This window comes from Microtus oregoni, unplaced genomic scaffold, assembly GCF_018167655.1.
Source record: "Microtus oregoni isolate MIOR12 unplaced genomic scaffold, Mior012 000014F_ref0000157, whole genome shotgun sequence".
Classification (NCBI taxonomy): domain Eukaryota; kingdom Metazoa; phylum Chordata; class Mammalia; order Rodentia; family Cricetidae; genus Microtus; species Microtus oregoni.
The window spans coordinates 8288780-8307811 of record NW_024543073.1 but is presented as its reverse complement, the minus strand read 5'-3'; the positions used below and the strand labels follow the sequence as shown (position 1 = coordinate 8307811).

Below are 19032 nucleotides of genomic sequence, written 5' to 3'. Positions count from 1 at the left end.
CAAAGAAGGGCGTCTAGGTGGCGGAGCAGCTTGAGCACGCTCAAAGACAGGGAAACATTTATGCAGGAGGCAGCTGAGGGTCAGGAGTGGGCCTGGTAAGGGTCACAGAGCAACTTGTATAGCTGTGAATGAGTTTGGTACTATGAGCAAAGGGAAGCCACTGAAGATTCCAAAAAGGGTGGGAACAGACAGCATCCTACTGGCTACGATACATCCAGAATCTAATAGCTGATCTCCACCTGTTTAGAGTATAACTGACAGACACACTCATGCATATAATGAGGTCTGCACTTACAAAATCATGTATACACACAAATACCCAGTAACTCTAGGTTTAAAGAGCTCTGTGGTATAAAATAGTTCAGAAAAGCCATTAGTAGATCATACAAGGGGATAATGCATTAACATTATACAGTTCTATTACCCAAGCAAGGACATATGAAAACACCCAATAGAACTGAAAAAAACACTTGTTAAAGCAAAAACAGTCCAGAAAAGGGGCACAACCAAGACTGGGCAAATGGAATTGGTGATCACTCCATTTCTGGATACCCAACCGTTTTATGAGCCAAGCACTGGGAATACACCCATCCTGTTAAATTCTTGCTCAAAAAACTCCTTTGGTGAGTCCTATTTTTCTGCAAAAGTAAGTCTTTAAAACAAAAAGGTCTCATAGGAAAGTCGTTAGTATTTTGTAGGAGTTTAAGAAGCTATTCCTATTAACTATTAACATTAATTTCCAAAATACACAAGATCTCATGGATGCTTTGAAGTCAGGTGTACTTTTGCAAGTCATTCGTGAGGGGGTTGTTGAAAATTAGCTTTAGTTTTCCAAATTTTGTTTGGGTTTTCTTTGAAGGGTGAGGGGAACCTGGTTGTGCTAGGTGGCTGTCCTAAAACTCAGCTCTCCTGCTTCATCCTTCCTGGGTACTGGCCACTTTTTTTTAAAATATTTATTTATTAAGTATACAATATTCTGTCTGCATATATGCCTGCAGGCTAGAAGAGGGCATCAGATCTCATTACAGATGGTTGTAAGCCACCATGTGGTTGCTGGGAATTGAACTCAGGACCTTTGGAAGAGCAGGCAATGCTCTTAACCGCTGAGCCATCTCTCCAGCCCCGTGGCCACGTTTTTTTAAAAAGTGAAATATCTCTTAGTCCCACAAAGGTTTTTATAATACTAAGAATTTTCCTGGGCAACCCACAAATGCTGTTCTTCATGGGAATGTGCCAGGTTTCCTACTTGACACTATAACCATCCAATACATGAATTGCTTTCAAAATAGCTTTTAGGTCAGGTGCTAAAAGAAAAGGCCTCTCCAAGCACACAAAAGAGAAACTTTATACAACAGCCCAGTACTAAAACATAACCATCTATCCAATATTCAGATTCTTACTGAAAATATAGTAAATGACTAAGTCATGGCAACACACTCAGAAAACTGAACAGACGAAAAAATCTGGGGGTTTTTTTCCCCCAACAAGGAAGGTTTCACGCACACTACAGGACCGGCACGTGGTCTGCTACTCATTCAATCGCCATTCCAGCATCTACTGCATACATTCTGACTGACACTAACAACAGCTGTCTGTCCTGGATTCAAAGTTCACCAGTACTTTTTCCCAATTCATCTTTCATCTCTTGTACAATGGCAAACTCAAACGGCCTCGGAACCACATGCGGCAGAACACTGTTACACGTGCTAGTGCCCTGCCCTCCAGTCCATTTGATGAGCTGACCAGTGTTCCCCTCATCAGAGATGCAGAGGAATCTGCAATCTGAGATAAGATGAGGCGCACTGATTTCTCATAAGAAACTGTCACTCATCTCCTGCCGCTTCCACATTAAAAATGAACTCCAACACCAAGGTCTCAAGTTTAGCTGATCTCTTCATTAACTGTGGAACTGTATAATCTATGGGTCTGCTTACCTTCACTAGACAGAGAGATTATTCTTCAATCTAAGTAGAAACCTATTGTACCTATATAACCTACGAGATTACGTACTACTGGGATTTCTAAAAGGCAGCAAAGGTATACGCTAGAGTACAGAATGATTGCCAGACAGAGGAGCTGGGGACAGACCTGTAATCCTAGCACTCAGGAGGCCGAGGCAAGAAAACTGAGTTTGAGGCCAGCCTGGACTACAGAGTGAAGCATATTTTCAACAACTCTTTAAAGCTGTTTTAGAGTCTTTGAAGTGTTATAGAGGTGCTCAGTACTGCTTCTTGAAAGAGTTGGGTTCAAAACTCAAATCTCAACTGTTAAAAGGGCAAGCTGCAAGGGCCTGTTCCACAACTGTAAGGGATTAAAAGGCAAATGGCAAACAGGTGGAAGAGCCATAGCTGGGCAGTGGTGGCACACACCCTGAATCCAGCACTCGGAGGAAGAGGCAGGCAGGTACCTGTAAGTTCAAGGCCAGCCTGGTCTACAACGCAAGTTCCAGGCCAACCAGAGATGTTAAGCAGAGAAACCCTTTCTGTTCAAAGAAAAGGGGGTGGGGGAAGGAAGAAAGAAAGGGCAAACAGCAGCAACTTATGCAATGAGCCTGTAGACATGCAGCAAGTACTGCTAGAGCAGCCGTAGACAGACTGTCACACAGCCACTAAGGCTGCGGCACGTGGAGCTCTCATGCACACAGTCTGACTGAGGTGGTGTTCCCTGCTGTGGGGAAGGAATCTGAAGGGGCTGCAAAAATGAAAACTACCTTCAGGTTCTTGGGTTCTGTCTGTGTGTCATTGTTTGAGACAGAATCTCACTCTATAAGCCCAGGAGGGCCGGGATAGAACTCACCAAAATCTGCCTCCCTTGGGTTCCTGAATGCTGGGGTTACAAGTATGAGCCATCATTCACCACTCAAAAAAAAAAAAAAAAAGTGTATATAAAAACACTAAAAAACCAGTCCAATAAAGCAGAAATGCCTGGAAGCAGGAGATGACCCTCCATAACTGACCAGAGTTGTTTGACTGTTTTATGCTTATCTGAACTTACCCATCACTACCACCTAGCCCCTCCAAGCTGACATAGAGACACGTATACACACACACACACACACACACACACACACACAGGAAGTGGGTTAGAAAATACAAATCATATGTTTGTGCCAAACATATATAAACTTCAGTGGTCTGGAATGATAGCTCAGCAGTTAACAGCACTGGCTGCTCCTGTAAAAGACCTGGGTTCACTTCCCAGAACTCAAAGGGCAGCTCACAGCTGTTTAGTACTGCAGTCCCAGGGGGATGCAGTGCTTTCTTCTGGCCTCCATGGACAGCAGCTACGCACAAGGTACAGACACTGTGCATGCAAAACACCCATACATGTAAAATAAAAAAATCTGAGAGAAAGCGAAAACTTTAAAAGAGATTTCTTTAGATAGGCATAAAACCCCACAGTTTCATGACTTCCAAATCAAAGACAAGCCACTGCTAAGCTATGAGTTACTAACACAAACCCAGACCTAATTAGCACTAAAATGTAAAGACACTCACTTGTCACTAGCTCTGTCACCAACTTCCTAAAGCACCTAAAATGATGAACTATGAAAAGTGTTTATAGTAAAGCGAATGAAGAGGCCAATGGAAGAGAACTAGCCTAGCCTCACAGATGCAAGGCTTTGGGGTTAATCTTTACCACTGAAAAAGAGAAGTACTTTATGAAGAACATGAAAATCTTCAATGAAACTAAAACCTGATACAATAGTTTTTAAAACCACCTGAAAAATTTTTTATTGTTAAATGAATAGGTTTATTTTTTCTTGCATTGAAAACACCCTTACTGAAAACAAAACTGTAATATTACCCAGGCTTTTGGCATTCCCTGCTATTTATGAAGCAGCTTAAACAGAACGCCTCTTGAACGCACTGCTAAGAACGATCCACAGAAACCGCAGGGAAACTGCTCTGACAAGTTTCAAGGAGGACTAGCATTGAACGTTCTGCCCCAAGGATGGAGGGCCACTGCTCTAACTTCACCAGGCTTCTGAAGGCAGGGCTGACACTACATGACGCCCCTAATAAATCTGAATTAAATTAAGAATTCAAACAATAGTCACTTATCAACTACCATGCAATAGGTTATAATTTTCTGTAAATCATATTAAACTTCATTTTAAAAAAAATAACCCTCTGCAAACAACCCTTGATTCGATAACTGTTCACTCGCAAAGCCACACTCAAGATAACCTTCCATCTTCAGAAACCATCCTAACTGGCAATGCATGCCTGTCACGCCACAGTGTACAGGCAAAGACATGAGGCCACAAGTTCAAGGCCAAGCTGAGCAACATAGCAAGCCTGCCTCAAGAAGAGGAAAGGAAAACTGAAACTCAACAAATGTACTGTAATTCCGCAAGCCCCCAGCAATGCACGCCCCACTGAGTCATTCCACTTGAACTCTCTTCTTTCCACAAAAGTGAATGCACTAGAATTCATCCTTGACTCCCTGAAATATAAAGAAGAGCTCATTCTGACTTTAGAGCCTTGCTTTGCTGCCTCAGGAAGGTGAGTTAGGTCAGCGCACTAACACTGGCCTTACACTTACCTCCTAGAGATTATGGGACTAGCCATCACTGTTTCTCCCGGCAGCCACAGTGTCATCTCAAGCGCACCACAAAACCAGCCCTAACACGCTCAGCTTTCTATGTACCAGCTAAGTAAGTACTAACCTCCTTACTGACGTCACTTCCATTTCACACTGTGACACTTTTTACTTCTTCCCCAAATCATTCACAAACAAACCCTAATTTCCATTTTCAGTGCAGCAGACCGTCAAGTTTCTCAAATCACAGAAGCAGCCTAAAGCTTAGGGCTCAGATTGCAAGTGTGAGCTCCTGAATACCAGCTACAGAGTATGCAGCATCCAGAACCATATCTCAGTCCATCAGGTTAAACTTTGCCACTCCATAAAGAACAGGAAGACCTGACCGTTTACCAAACCTAAACACACAAGGATCAGAAAAGAAACAGAAAGAAGTGCTGGGTTTGTTCTTTTCCTTTCTTTCTTTTTTTTTTCTTTTCAGTCGAATGACACCTATAATTATATAATTCAACTCTGACTCCATAACCTCAACAGCAGTGGCAATTTTAAAGATGCTGAGGCATATTAATGAACCACGTAAACTTTGCACCTCTTGATGCCACCACAAAGCCCAAATTACTGAGCTAAATATATGTCTGACCTGATAAGACAGTTTTTGAATCTTTCTCCTCTCTAAAATAATCTCTACAGCACATGTTTCAAGATTTATTATTTATGAAGACTATTTTTAAGAAGCCATTTCTTAAGAAAATTCACATTGTATTTTTTAAAACAACAAGTTAACACAGTGTTGTAGAACAGGGTTATGTCTCAAACTTAGATTGATGAAAACTTAAGTCTCCACCATTGGCCACCAGTCCCGCAAAGTACTGGCCCTGTGCCATCATGGCCTAGTGCCAGCCTGATGTGGGGCCAGGTTAAAAATAGTAGCTAAGCAGCAGCTCGAACATATAGGTCCTTCTGACCTCAGTTAATTTCTCTAAACCAAGGGAGATGGTGGGGGGCCAAGTGCAGGCACCGAAGAGAAACTCCCCATAGTATTCTTACCTTTCTTCTGGTCTTCTTTGATATACCCTCAAAAAATCATTTCACACACCTTACCCCAAGGGAGGAAAGGAGGGGGAAGGGCAGAAGGGGATGAAGGGGAAAGGCAGAGGAAGGAAGGAAGGAAGGAAGGATGGATACTGAGGCAAGCCAGGCTCAGAAGCTGTAGGCCCCAGGTCCCCCTTGCAGCTCCATTATCCCAATGCATCCACTGGTCAGACCAGGGCATAGCTGCACCACTGCCCGGCCCCAGCCACATCTCTGTAGACTAGCTGGGTCTCTGGGCTGAAGATCTGTTAAGGGAAAAGGTACACAACTCATCTGGGGGAATGAAAGTGGGGAGAACTGTGAGGTTTATCAGAAACACAAATAAGACTGAAGGATGCTATTAAAAAAGAAATCCTCAGGAACAGGCAAACAAACTTTACAAGTTTACTTATATGTAACAGACTACAAGTTCTTAATATCTGAGGTTTAGGATTTATTTTACAAGTATTTAGAAAGCCATGAGCATTTCTTTTTAGAAACCAGTTAATGAAATGAGTACAAAGGTCTCTAAAAATAGTGCAGCCTTCAACCCATCCAACTTCACTAAGAAAGGCCAGGACTTGTCCTTTGTAACTAAATTATGAAACACCTGTCCTTCACATACGAAATTGCCCCTCGGCTGCTGGCTACCATCGGCAAATATTTAACAGGTAAAACTAGGCACAGAAATGTACAGTGTGCTGATGAAGAATCAAACCTGGAGAGGCTAACGAGACAGCTCATGAGGTAAGAGCGCTTGCTGTAGGGCTGGAGAGACAGACCAGTCGTTGAGAGGACTTGCTGCTCTCCCCAAGGCCCAGGGATTGATTCCTAGCAGCTGGACTATGGCTTGCAACAGCCTGTAATGCCTGTGCAGGGGTGAAATGCCCTCTCTGGCCTCTGTGGGCACGTGATGTTACATATACACACAAGCAAGCAAAGCACTCATACACATAGAATTAAATAAACTTTTTAAAAAAGTTCTTTTTAAACAGTGTTTACTGCTCTTGCAGAGGACCTGATTCAGTTCCCAGCATCCATGTGGCAGTTCAAACCCCCCTGTAACTCCACTTCCAGGGAATCCAATGCTTTCTTCTGACCTCCAAAGGCTTCTGCGGGCATGAGGTGCCCATGAATACAGACAAGAACACATAGAATAAATACTTAAAGTCTTATAAGAAAGGAGTTTAAATCCCAATTCTAACATTTCATTTTTACATTATCTTCTTAGGGATATTTCCTATACATCTTCTCATTGTAAAGGCCCAATATTAATTAACAATGAAAACACTTCAAGTAGACTGTTAAATAAGGCAAGACCAGGCTGCCAGTCACCTGAGTTTTAAGCACATTAATTCACTTAATGAGCTTCCAATTTATCTGATCAACTTATTGGGTTTTAAGAGTTTAAATGTACTGAAAGCTCTTGCTGTGTCCTGCCAATTAACATCTGGGCACAACTGCACAAAGCTGTAAAATCCTCTCATTCAAAGAAAGTTGACTGCTCTGCACAAAGCATTCCAAGAAGTAGCACAGTATTTTTAAAGGGCCTTAAAATGAGAAATGTTGTTCCTTAAATATTCTTCGAGGGCATCTATGCAGCACACATATGACCAACTCAATCTTCAAGTTATTCCTTTCAAAAATCCTACTTCTTGTGGAAGTTGATCAGTCCCCCAGTATAACCGTCCTCCAAAGCTAAAATTCTATCGAAAGAATAAAATACGTGTTTGACAGCTGATGTAGCTCGGTGGTAGGCAGGAGACAGTGAGTGTGTGGGAAAGAGGGGTGACTAGCTAGGACGAACCTTACCATCCAGGTTAGAGTCACCATTTGACCTTCAGGTCACTGAGAAGGCCACTCTATAAAGCGGCAGTGACTATGAGCTTGAGGTACTGCAGAATCAGGAACAAGGCAAGTGGATGCACCACAGGCAGCCTGCTTAGGCTCAGAGAGCACTTGGCCTTTTCTCTGCAACTAGCAATGAGAGTGCCTACCCAGCCTTGTTGCAAAGAGGCAAAGAGTGAATAAGGAGGAAGACATCGAGGACAATGCTAATGGCTTTATAAATTTAGCTTTTACTACTCTTATGACCAGTAAATGTTAACAGCATATCACAAGAAATCCTATCAAGCTGACTCAACAAGGAAATGCCCCAAACCCTGAGAACAAAAAATCCTTTTAAAAGTTCAAAGTTCAGGGGCTGGAGAGATGACTCTGCGGTTGAGAGCACTGACTGCTCTTCCAGACGTCATGAGTTCAATTCCCAGCAACCACATGGTGGCTCAAAACCATCTGTAAGGAGATATGGTGCCCTCTTCTGGCCTGCAGGTATACATGCAGACAGAACACTGTATACATAATAAATAAATAAATCTTTAAAAAAAAAAAGTTCAAAGTTCAGCACTTGACTGCATTTGGAAAAATTAAAAGTATATGGTCGTATCCTGAAGAGCTTTGAACACATGCTTTACTGAAGAGGAGGCAGCCTGCTGGCGAGAGATGTGAGGTACACACAAACGTTTCCTCAAATATGCACGCAACTATTGTAAGCAGTAAGTTCACACCAAACTTCTTTCTGGCATGGATGTCTGCACTTATATAAGCGCAGTACACTTTTAGTAAATTCCTTATTACACGGGTGTCTGCATGAGCTACACACAGCTATGCACAGCTGTAATAGTTTTCTACCGCAGCAGGCACAACTTTTCGTGGACTTTTATATCATAGCATTACTTAATTCCAATCTACTAACGTTAACCATAAATAGCACCTATTCTGCATGCTAGAACCACCACTGAACTGAAGCCCTTAGAATTTTGCCTGAAACCAGAATGCAGTCTGGAAACACTTGCACGATGTTCAGCCGAGTAACCTCACCAACATTCGCATTGGTTCTCCTTCAAGAAATGCATGCTGTCATTTCTGAGATTACCAAACATCTCAGTAAGCCAGGAGCACAGGCAGTGGACACCAGAAGGCCAGTGGTTTTTCTCTGCCACTTAATGACTTACTCTGGACAACTTCCCAAAGTGTCTGAGCCTCATCTTTTTATCAGGTGAGGAAGAAAAACCAGGCATGGTGGCTCACAACGATAACCCCATCACCTGAGAGGCTGAGGCAGTATGGCTGTGAGCTCCAGGCAGCCAAGTGCATACATCCTGAGGACCTGTCCAGCCTGAGCTACAGAATAAGACCTGTTTCGAAAATATATAAATTAAATAAAAATCGAGAGTTGAAATTAATAGTGTAATCCCATCTCTAAAAGCACCCACAATGACAGAGATTATAATGTGTTTCATTTCTAAAAATAGCTCTCTGGATGGAGGAATGCACCCGCTCACAGCACAGAGTCACTAGGATCTTGAGGTGGCAATGTCCAGGCCTGTCTCCTTTCCTGCTGACTCGTGAGTATCTCAGAACTCTCATGCCAGTGACCCACAGAAACAGGCCAGGCATGGGACTGCACACCTGTAATTCCAGCATCTGGAAGGCTTGGGCAGGGCGATCTTGAGATCAAGGCCACCACATGGAATGCTGCTGGAAGGGAGGGGGAAGGCAGAGCATTTCAGAAACAGAAAGCTGCCAGAGCCTTAACAACTAGCAGGCTACTATTTACTACAGAGACCTGTTTTTAAAGAAATGAAAGCCATGTACAGACATACTCTCAACAGTAAACAGGACACTGAGTAAAAACTAAAGACAGTCCAGGTTTTTCAAAAAAAAAAAAATCTAACCGTCACTTTATAAGAACAAATGTGTTTTATTTTTCATGAAACAAGATGATATAACATTTTTCTGCAAATTATCATGATATTAATTCCTCAGGAGAGTCATTCTGTTTACTTCAAAGGATAGAGGAACTCATGTGTCCAAACATATAACAGTCTACACACATATAAAGTCAAAAACTGAATAAAACAAGGTAGATATAAATTAGACTTTTTACTGAGTAAATTTTAAATTTATACAATGGTAATTTAAAAACCACAAATGATTTTGTGCCCTTTAAAACGCTGGCCCGTCATTTGCTTTATTTCTAAGACATTCACATTTAGTAGTAATTTTATTTCCTTTTCTAGGCTATGTGTCCTTTTCAACCCAACACTTATAAGTCAGTAGCAGTTGGAGTTTAATGATTCCATGATATTCCCTAAGACTAAGTGAGTCTGTCTCTTCACATATGTGTAAGTAAGTAGGTTTTAGGTACCAAATTCATTTTTATTGACTAAAAGAAAATTTATAGTCTAATACACAAACAGAAATAGTAAATATCCAATCATGCAACTTTTAAAAGGATTGCTTCCTTTAAAGCCATCCTACTCTCTGAACATCTTACTACCAGAAATCACACACTCTTAACTAAATGCTAAACACGGATGTGAGGAGAAGAGAGACGCTGGCCTGCATTTTTCCTTATGAAACATGCAGAGCTAGGAGGGAGACAGCAAGTGACTAGCAAAGACAAAATGGGCATCTTAAAAATCAGCAAGGACATACTTAAGAGAATGAGAACTTCCAGTGTCTGATTAATTGCAGTAATTCTCTTCCATTAAAGGCCATGGCTCACAGGCATCCTGATGTTTCCAAAAGAAAACCATCAAAGTCTAGCATTTCCAAAGGAATGAAATTTAACACAAACGGGAAAAAAGAGACAGCAGTTTCACTCCAAGAGTGTACTCATAACACAACTATTCGGCAAGGAGTTACAAGACGCGGGCTGCAGATATGGCGCTATGGTAGAGTACTTCAGTTTGACCCCTAACAAGAAAAACAACGACCAAAACTGCAGGACTGAAGCAACACTAGGAATGACTGCTTAGCACAAATCTGCAAGTCTATCTCCCATTGTCGTCGGAATATTTGCTCATGAGCATGTCGTGTGGTGTATATATCCTGTTCGTGTGAATGCATGTGCATGTGTGTGCACCTGTGGGAGGAGGCCAGAGGCCAACAGTGAATATGTGCCTCAGTTACATTCTTAGTTTCAAATAAGGTTTATTACTGGGCCTGGGACCCATCAATTCAGCGAGGTTGGATTCCATGAGCTGTCTTGGCCCTCTCAATGCTGGGGTTATAGATGCACACTCCTTAAGAGGTACTTAGACGCATGCCCTCATGCCTATTCAGCAGGCACTGGACTGAGCCGTTGCCTCCTTCCCTTTGTCGGATCAGTGTCTGAGCCACAAAACAATGTTGTACTCGTTGGACAGTAGATTTCCTCACTGGACCAATACCAGCTGTCATGGAATGAAGTATCACTAAACGCCAAGCATGCCTAACCTCTCAAGTGCTGAAAATCAGGAAGCAAGCAACTCAAGCCACACGAAAACATGTAATTCCAAAATTTCTTCTTTTCTACACTTAACTTGTCATTAATCAAAAGGAATACACAGAGCGGGGGGGGGGGGGGGGGGGGTGGAGCTCAGCTGCGGCCTTACCTGCCCCTGCATTCAATCCCCCTGCAAAGCAAAAACAAATTAGTATATGGTCCTATACAAAACGGTTCCCTATTATTCTACTTAAAACTGCATGCAGTAAACATATTCTAGCCAACCTACGATACACCCAAGTATAAAGATGAATTTAGTCTCATCTTTATAGTCATCCTTGGTCAATAAAGAAAATAAGAATACTCAAGAAAAGGTCAATAAATTAAAATTACTGTGATTAAAAATGTTTATTCATTTTAATTGTAATGTAGATCCCCCTTGTACTTTACAGTCTTGACCCCCACTCCCCCCCAGTGGAAAAAGAAAAAGGGAAGGGACTTCTGAGCCAACTTGTAAATAACATTTGAGCAGAGTTTTCTCTCTCAGAAGCAAGTACTGAAGAAAGAAATGACCAAGTGCTTCTAAAACTTAACTCCTTCCTTCTCACACAAAAGACTCTGGTTGTGTTTAAATGTGCCTTGCTTCCAAATTAATAATTTTAATTAAAATAAACTTTAAAAAAATAACCACACGCATTCATCCCAGCCCCTCAGAAAGAACAGTTATTTCCACACACATGAAAACACACCAAAAAGTATTAACCATCTTTAATTCTGAAAACATATGTGTTGCTTTAAGACATAGATAAATTCTCTAAAATCTTGCTGGTTCACTGAATTCCCTTCTCCACAGACACCTACAGTTCACAGTTTCTTCCATGGCTGAAATTACGGGACCTTTCTTTACACCCAAGTCTTTCACTGTTGTTTAAACAGGAAGTGACCCTTCTCTGTGAAGCTAGAAATTTGTTTTGTGGTGTACAGCCCTGGCTGGCTTGGAACTCACAGAGCTGAGGGTGGGGCTCAGCAGTGGGCATTTGCTTTACCTGCTCCTCAATTTAATCCCCTGCCTTGAGTGTTGAGGCGCCACCAAGCTTGGCCTAAGGTATTTATTTTAGAAGGTCACCATTCTTTGCTAAACTATAAATCAACTTTTTCATAGCTGCATAGTATTCCACTCAGTACTGCTTAACCAAATTCTGGCAAAAATTGGAAGACTCCAGCTTTTAACTATTTCATACTACATGCAATGGGTATTCCCATACTGAATACCTCCATGAGCTAATATCATTATCATCTATAGGATACATTCCCAGAAATGACACAAAAGATTGCACCATGCAGAGGGATGGACAGCATGCTTGCCCATACGTGGTAACCAGGTTTGGGCACTATGCTCTCTACTTAACGTTTCTGGACTTTAGCAATGTGGTAGCTGAAAACTGCAGCTCATCTGTACTTTGTGTAAGAAGAGAGAAGTCATGCTTATTAACTGATTGCACTCTCTGCCTCTGGACTGTGACGCCTACACTTCCTACTGGGTTATCTGTCTCTCTACCTTTGGTCAAGCACACCATAAACATTTGCTCCAGTAAGAGGTGTTACTTGGCTTATGGTGTTTTCAGCCCAACAGAAATTTTTTAGATTTTTTTTCCAATTAAATATATCTGACTTAACCTTTGAGATTAGGTCATATACAAGAGGTTCAGACAAAACTCTGGGAGAAGTTACTTGTGCAGTATCTCTGAAATCATTGATCAAGACTATATACCAACAGACAGTATCCTTACTGAACAAAAATAAGTAAACACAATTCTATAAAACTTTCCCATAGCCACTCACAAGCAATTGTTAAATATAATTATTTGTATCTAATAATAAAATTATCAGCAGTACCAAAGGTTTAATGTATTGTTTAAAATCTACCCAGCAAGCTTCACTTGGGACCAATCCAATTCCCTACTCTTCCAGCTCTGGACAAACTTCAAAAGTAACAAATGTAAGATAAAGTCCAAAAACGAGATTTCCCCTCTTATGATTAGCACTCATTAACATTTCCTGTATAAACCTGAGTAGTCCATAGCAGAAAACTGCTTATAGTGAGATCAACACAGTATTTTCTTCTTTTGGGTTTTTTTATTGGGGGGGGTCCTACAGAAAATCACAATTATAAGCACCTTATACACTGATTCAAACCACCACTTACCACTAAATTAGACACAATCTAGCCGGCCTCCCACTCCTCATCAAGGGTGGACAAACCTGGTTCTCAGTTTTCTAGCTCACAGTGCCAGGGGCCAGGCATTTATTTAACAGCCCTTCCATCCCCCCCGCTGACTGGCAACAGTAAGACAACTTGGATGATAAAGAAACTGGCACATATGTAAGTATTTCCAACGAGGGGGTCAAATCTTCAAACCAGAGGCATACCACTTCACATCGACCAGGGGCCAATTCCATTCAAGGGGCCACCTTCCCCTTCAGGGGACTATTGAAAAAGTTACTATTTTCTTTTACAACTAACTGTTCACCCTGGCCTCTTCCACTGATGAAAGCAGGCAAAGCCCACGCTGTGTGTCTGTCTCCTAGAGAAGATTGCATCTTTTATTTATCGCCCCTTGGCTTTATTTTCACAGTGAATTCCTGGCTTAAATGCAATCAGCCAAGAAACCCTCCCTATGTGCTCTCCTGTCATTCCTCATTGCTTGCAAGCGGAGTCAAACACAGCAAGGGGAGGGGGGGGGGGCGGGGTGGGTGGGGGGACACGGCTCAACGTTGCCAGCCAAGCCATAAAAATTCGCAGACTCTGGTTAGTTATACTCGGAAACCATAGATGTGCTTCAATGGGTTTCAAACCGGCAGAAGAGGGGAGAAAAGAGAGAGATGTAACTTGAAAGAATGATAATTAGATGTTAAAGGAAAGAAAGGGAAAAAAGGACTGATAGCCTCGAAAATCAACCACCCTCTAGACAGAAGGAAAGGGTGCGGAGCCACACTGAGGGCTGTCTTTGGAAATAAATGACCATGCAGAAAATCACGTTTTCAGATTACATTAGAATTCAAATTAACCAAACAGGATTAAAACAAATCTCTTGTGTCGGGGCCACTATCCAGACCCCCATTCCACTCCCAACGAGAAGGATAAAAGGATCGGACTACAGAGGAGAGCAAGTTAAAAATGAGAGAGACAGACACACACGGTCTTTCACATCTATCCATCCCCATTCATTTGGTTCGGGGTTCATCCCTTCCATTTCAACCAGACAGAGATCTGGTTATAAAATGTGCCCTCAGCAATCAAGAGGGGGGAAATGCGGACAGGGGAGTTTCTCTGCAGCATTGTTCACTCCAGTCCAGTTCCAACATTCCCATAGCTAGGACTGGAAAAGATATCTAAACAGAAGAAAAAGAAAGAGCACTGTGGATGGAGAGGGATTTGAGAAAACTCTCCGGGTCTGTCAGAGAAAGGAAGGCTGTGCAGCTTTAAATCACAAGTCCTTCTCTCGCCTTTGTCAAATATCTTCTACTTTACAAGCCCTGAAAAGAAATAAAGAGGCTCTTTTGTTTGCTTTCCCCTTTTCGGAGGGTGACAGAAAATTGAAAGGGGCACAAATAAACCTGAAAGGAGAACAAAGTGCCGGGTGGTGCGGGGCGGGCAGCGGCACAGGGGCCCCGGGGCCCCTCGGTGCGGACGCCGGCCGCGGGTCACGGCGTCGGGCGGTGCTGCCCAGCTCCCTCCGCACCGCGCCCCGACTCCGGGCGCAGGCCGAAGTCGGGCGGCGGGGTGGGGGGGTTCACGGGACCCAGAAGCACGAGCGGCGCCCCTCAGCGGCTCGGCCAGCCGTCGCTCCCGGCGGGGGTGGCCCGGGCACCCGGGCGCCGCGGACCTCGTCTCGAGTGCCTTAGGGAGTGGGGGGGCCACGGTACCGACCAACCGTCGGAGCCCCGAACAGAGCGGTGACCGGGCGGTGTTGGGGGGACTCGCCCCCCTCCTTGGACCGCGGGGCGCGGAGCGGCGCCAGAAGAAAGGACGCGAGCCGGGCAGCGCCGTGCGAGCGCCCCGGCCGGCATTGTCTGCGGCCCGCGCCCCCTCCCCCGCGCCGCACGCCCCAGCCCGAGCGCCGCAGTCGCCCGCGCCTTTGTCCACGCCCGTCCCGCACACCGGCGCGCAGCCTGCGGGACAGACGACGGGGACGCCGACACCCACCGCCCCGCCGCCGAGGGGCGCGTCCTGCTGATTCATTTCCCACTCGCGCTAGCCCGTCCGGGGAGACGGGGGCGGGGACCAGCGAGAGGAAATGGGCGCTCCGCTCCGGGGACCGTCCGAGCGGCCCGCTGCACCGTGCGCTCAGCCCGGGGCGGTCAGGGGAGCGCAGGGGACCCTTCCCCTCCCACACCCCCAAGGGACAGAAGGACAGACTGAAGGACCGACGGCCCGCGGCGACCCCGTGACTCACCGACTTGCAGGACGTTGTCTACGCAGCCACTCTCCAGCAGCGCAATACCCCGGCGGAAGGGCAGCCGCGTCTCGTCGCTGCCGTCCGCAGCGCTGGCCGCCCCCACCGACGGGGTCCCGGTGCCCGCGGCGGCGGTGGCGGCAGCTGAGGTGGCAGCCGGCGAGGATGAGGAGCCGCCGCCGCCCGCGCCGCCGCCCGTGCCGCCGGGGCCGCCGCTGTCGTCGCCGGGGCCGCCCGTGGAGCCGCCGCCGGTGTTGAAGGACGAGTACATGCAGATCTCCCGCTCACTGCGGGGAAAGGACCAGTAGACGATGCGGCGCTGCACCGGCTCCGGGATGCGCTCGAAGCGCTCCTCCACGCGCTGGAACGGCCACTTCTCCGCCACCCTGCGCGCTGCGATGTCCAGCAGAGACTCGGGGCTCTGGGTCTTGCCCGGCGGCAGCAGCCCCAGTGCCGCGCCGCCCCCGCACGCCGCCGCCGCCGCCGCACCGCCCGCCCGCGGGCCGGGCCGACAGGCAGAGCTGTAGCCGCCACCCGCGCCGCCGCCGCCGCTGCTGCCCCCGCCGCCGCCGCCGCCGCCGCCCGGCCGGCAGCAGAGCCGTTTCGCGGGAGGAGGCTGCTGTCCGCGCTCCGCCATGACCGCGCCGCTTCTAACCCGACAGCGGAAGTGCCGGGACCCTATAAACGGCACAAGGAAGCGCGACACGCACACGCCGTGGCGACGCCACGCTGCCATCTAGGGCCCGCCGCTCCTTGTAGGGGCACGGGAGGTGTGGCCTAGGCTGTGACGACGTCGCCGAGGAGGAGCGCCGATAGGGAGAACCTAGGGCCGGGGGCGGAGTCTATGCAAATCACTGGGCTGAAACATAAATAGAGCGCTCCGTGGACACGGGGGTGGCGGGGGCGCTCGGGTTGGGTGCCCGGTGGGCTGTGAGAATGTCAGGCTGCTGTGACGCGGGGGGCGGGGCCCAGGCGGGGTTCCCGCGGGAGGGGGCGGGCCGCCGGCCAAGGGGAGGGTGGGTCGGCCTCTGCGCCCCCTTCTACTCAACTTAGCCCTCCAGCGCCCAGCCTCCTTTTGATGTCCGCCAAGTGAAGACGCGCCTCGTGGGTCTCCGCGGGGCGGGGAGGGGAGGAGGGGTCCGGACTAAATGGAGGGCGGGCCGACGGCTCGATGCCCCACCCCCCCGTCAGCCGGCCCCGCGGGGAAAAGCCTCTGGGCGGAGGAGGCGCTTTCAAAACAAAGAAATGCTGCGTGAAGCCCGGGGGACGCGGCGGAGAGGAAGGCGGGGGAGGCACGGCCCAGGCCGCCTGCTTTCCTTCCAACCCGGCCTAGCGAACTTCCCCCCACCTTCGGCCAAGGCTGCGGCGCGGGGGAAGGGGGAGGAGGGCTGAGCTCAGCCACTGTTTTCCACTTCACTTTTCGCCGACCCAGGTGGGGAAGGGGCGCGGCTGCCCCGCGGAGCCGCAGCTCGCCCAGCCCTGAGTCCCGGGTTCGCTCCGGCCCGGTCACGGGCAAGGAAGTCGAGCTGACCGAGTGCCCGGACAAGCAGAGCGCACCGAAGCTGCTCCGCAGCCGCTGGACGCGCGTCCCGAGCCAACCGCGCGCCCCGCCCCACCTTCGCACTCCTCCAGCCCTTCGGGCCAAGAAGCCGGCCCGCCCGGGTGCAAGCCCGAACCCCAATTGCCCTCTGCGGCGACCTGGTGCAGCCCCAGGGATCGGTCTGCTCCGGTTAGAGCGCACACACGGGCAGTGGGTCGCGCCAACTCTCGGTGGCGTAACGTTTGCTCTCTCACCGCCGCCCGGTGGCGGACAGCGGCCGGGCTGAGTCCCGGAGTCCTGGCGCTCAGGACGCGCGCCCCGCTCCCCTGCAGCACTGGCGGCGCCCGATCGGCTGGTTCTCCCCCAGCAGGCCAGCAGGGCGAGCGAATAGCGCTGGGCGCCGGTGCCCGGGCGCCAGCGGAGGCGGTGAAGAGAGTCCCCGTCTGAACCGGGAACCCTGCGGACATTGTTCTTTGCGCTCTGCAGAGCTGGGTTAGATCTCAGCCAAGACGCAGGCTTAATGACCGCGTTAGACACCCTGACTTCTTGCTCCACCTTCTGTTTTTACTGTAAACAGTGTTAGAGATACTGTCCTATTGTTGGAGATAAGCCTTAGCTCCTCCGACACTTTCGCGCGTTGGCTACTCCCCCACTGCCTGGTCTGAATTTAAACGACTAAGCGCATCGGCGTTGTAAAGAAAATTGCCCACTCAAAGCAAAGGCCGCCCGAGACATTGGACGTGATCCATGTCGGGCATCAGGAGCCCCAGGCTAGAGGTCCCTGGAGACAGAACGCTGGCAGACTTTCCATAGCTGCTTGTTAGGAAAATTTTGGTGACATGTTTTTGTATATCCATCCAGTATTTTTCTAGGCACCTCCTCGATGCCTAGGAAAAAGCTGGGCAGCAAACTGGGAAATCTTTATGGGTAAGTGGAAGAGGAAGTCTCTGTCCTTTGGTTGTTTAATATCTAGATCTCTTAAAAATAAGTTTTGAGAGACTTTAAAACTTAGACTATTGGCGCAGAAAGTAGGGTGAGCTCTAGTCTGTCCCCCAAAAGTCATGACAGGGTTTGTGCAGAATAGATCGCCAAGCATTCTCACACGTTTACACGGGCCGCTGAATTGGAAAGTTAACGATGACAAAAATTGGGTGTCCTCAGAATAAATGACTCATTCGGGGTCAGATGTGGTGTTAGCGGAATGGATTAATTTCCATTACTGGAAAATAACGCACACCTTTAAAGGGGTCTAACATTTAAAGAATTTGATAGTGTAATGAACTAAAGAGACTGAATCTGAGGCATGGACCTTCCCTGGAGGGATCTAGTCATTTTATGTTTAGTTTTTACTGGGGATGGAAACCAGGCCCTGGAGCCTGAGTGTTCTAGGGCTGAACTATACCCCTAGCCCTGGGGCAATCCAGCTTCATTTTCTAATTCAAAGAAAAGCTCAGCACACAGGCCCTAGCTAACCCAACTTGATCTCCCTAGGGGTTCTCTGCAACTCCCTCCACTCTTCCTTTTGAACAGTTCTCCTCATTCTTGGGTTTCTCTGGCCCCCTGCTGTCCCTTCTAAGTCTTCAAGTCATCTTCTTTTCCCTCATTTTTTGTTTCTCTTCCTCAGACTTTAATGTACCCTCATCCTATTGTCTATCATGATGGTCTTTTGATGACACCTCTTGGAGTCAGCATCAATGCAAACCTCGGCTCATCTTTTCCCTACGTCCAGCTCACTGCAGTCATTGTCAGAATGCCTATTCCAAACTCAAAAGTACTGCAAACCCCCGGAATATAGGTTGTCCACTTCGGAATTTTTTTTTTCTCCCAGCAGTAGCCTATAAAGAGCACCCCTAAACTGCTGTCCTCCTTAACAGTGTCTTCTAGTCTGCTCCCCCAGTTTCACTTGCAGTACTGACTAGCCCAGACTTTCTCACTGCTCAGCCAATGTTTCTTCCTCTTCACTCTGCAAGAGGCTTGTTGCTGGCCTGGCATGTCTGTGTAGCCCTTCCTCCTCCGAGTCCTCCCCCACCCAGCTGCCCAGCTCTCAAAGTACATTTCTGTTGGTATCACCCTCCCTTTAAATGGCTCTGGGCTGCCTACTGGAACAGGTCCAGACTCTGATCCCTCTTGACCAAACCCAACTTTCC

At 47.2% G+C, this 19032-nt stretch overlaps 1 protein-coding gene across 3 annotated transcripts in view; it reads right to left on the bottom strand.

Annotated features, from left to right (window-relative positions):
* Zswim6 (zinc finger SWIM-type containing 6) overlaps positions 1 to 15991 on the bottom strand; it is a 168033-nt gene extending 152042 nt beyond the window's left edge. For all 3 annotated transcript variants that reach the window (XM_041663711.1, XM_041663712.1, XM_041663713.1), the window contains exon 1: positions 15346 to 15991. In XM_041663711.1, the coding sequence (XP_041519645.1) occupies positions 15346 to 15982 (637 nt within the window). In that variant the 5' untranslated portion in view covers positions 15983 to 15991. The remainder of the gene's footprint in view (positions 1 to 15345) is intronic.
* Positions 15992 to 19032: the final 3041 nt, after the last annotated feature.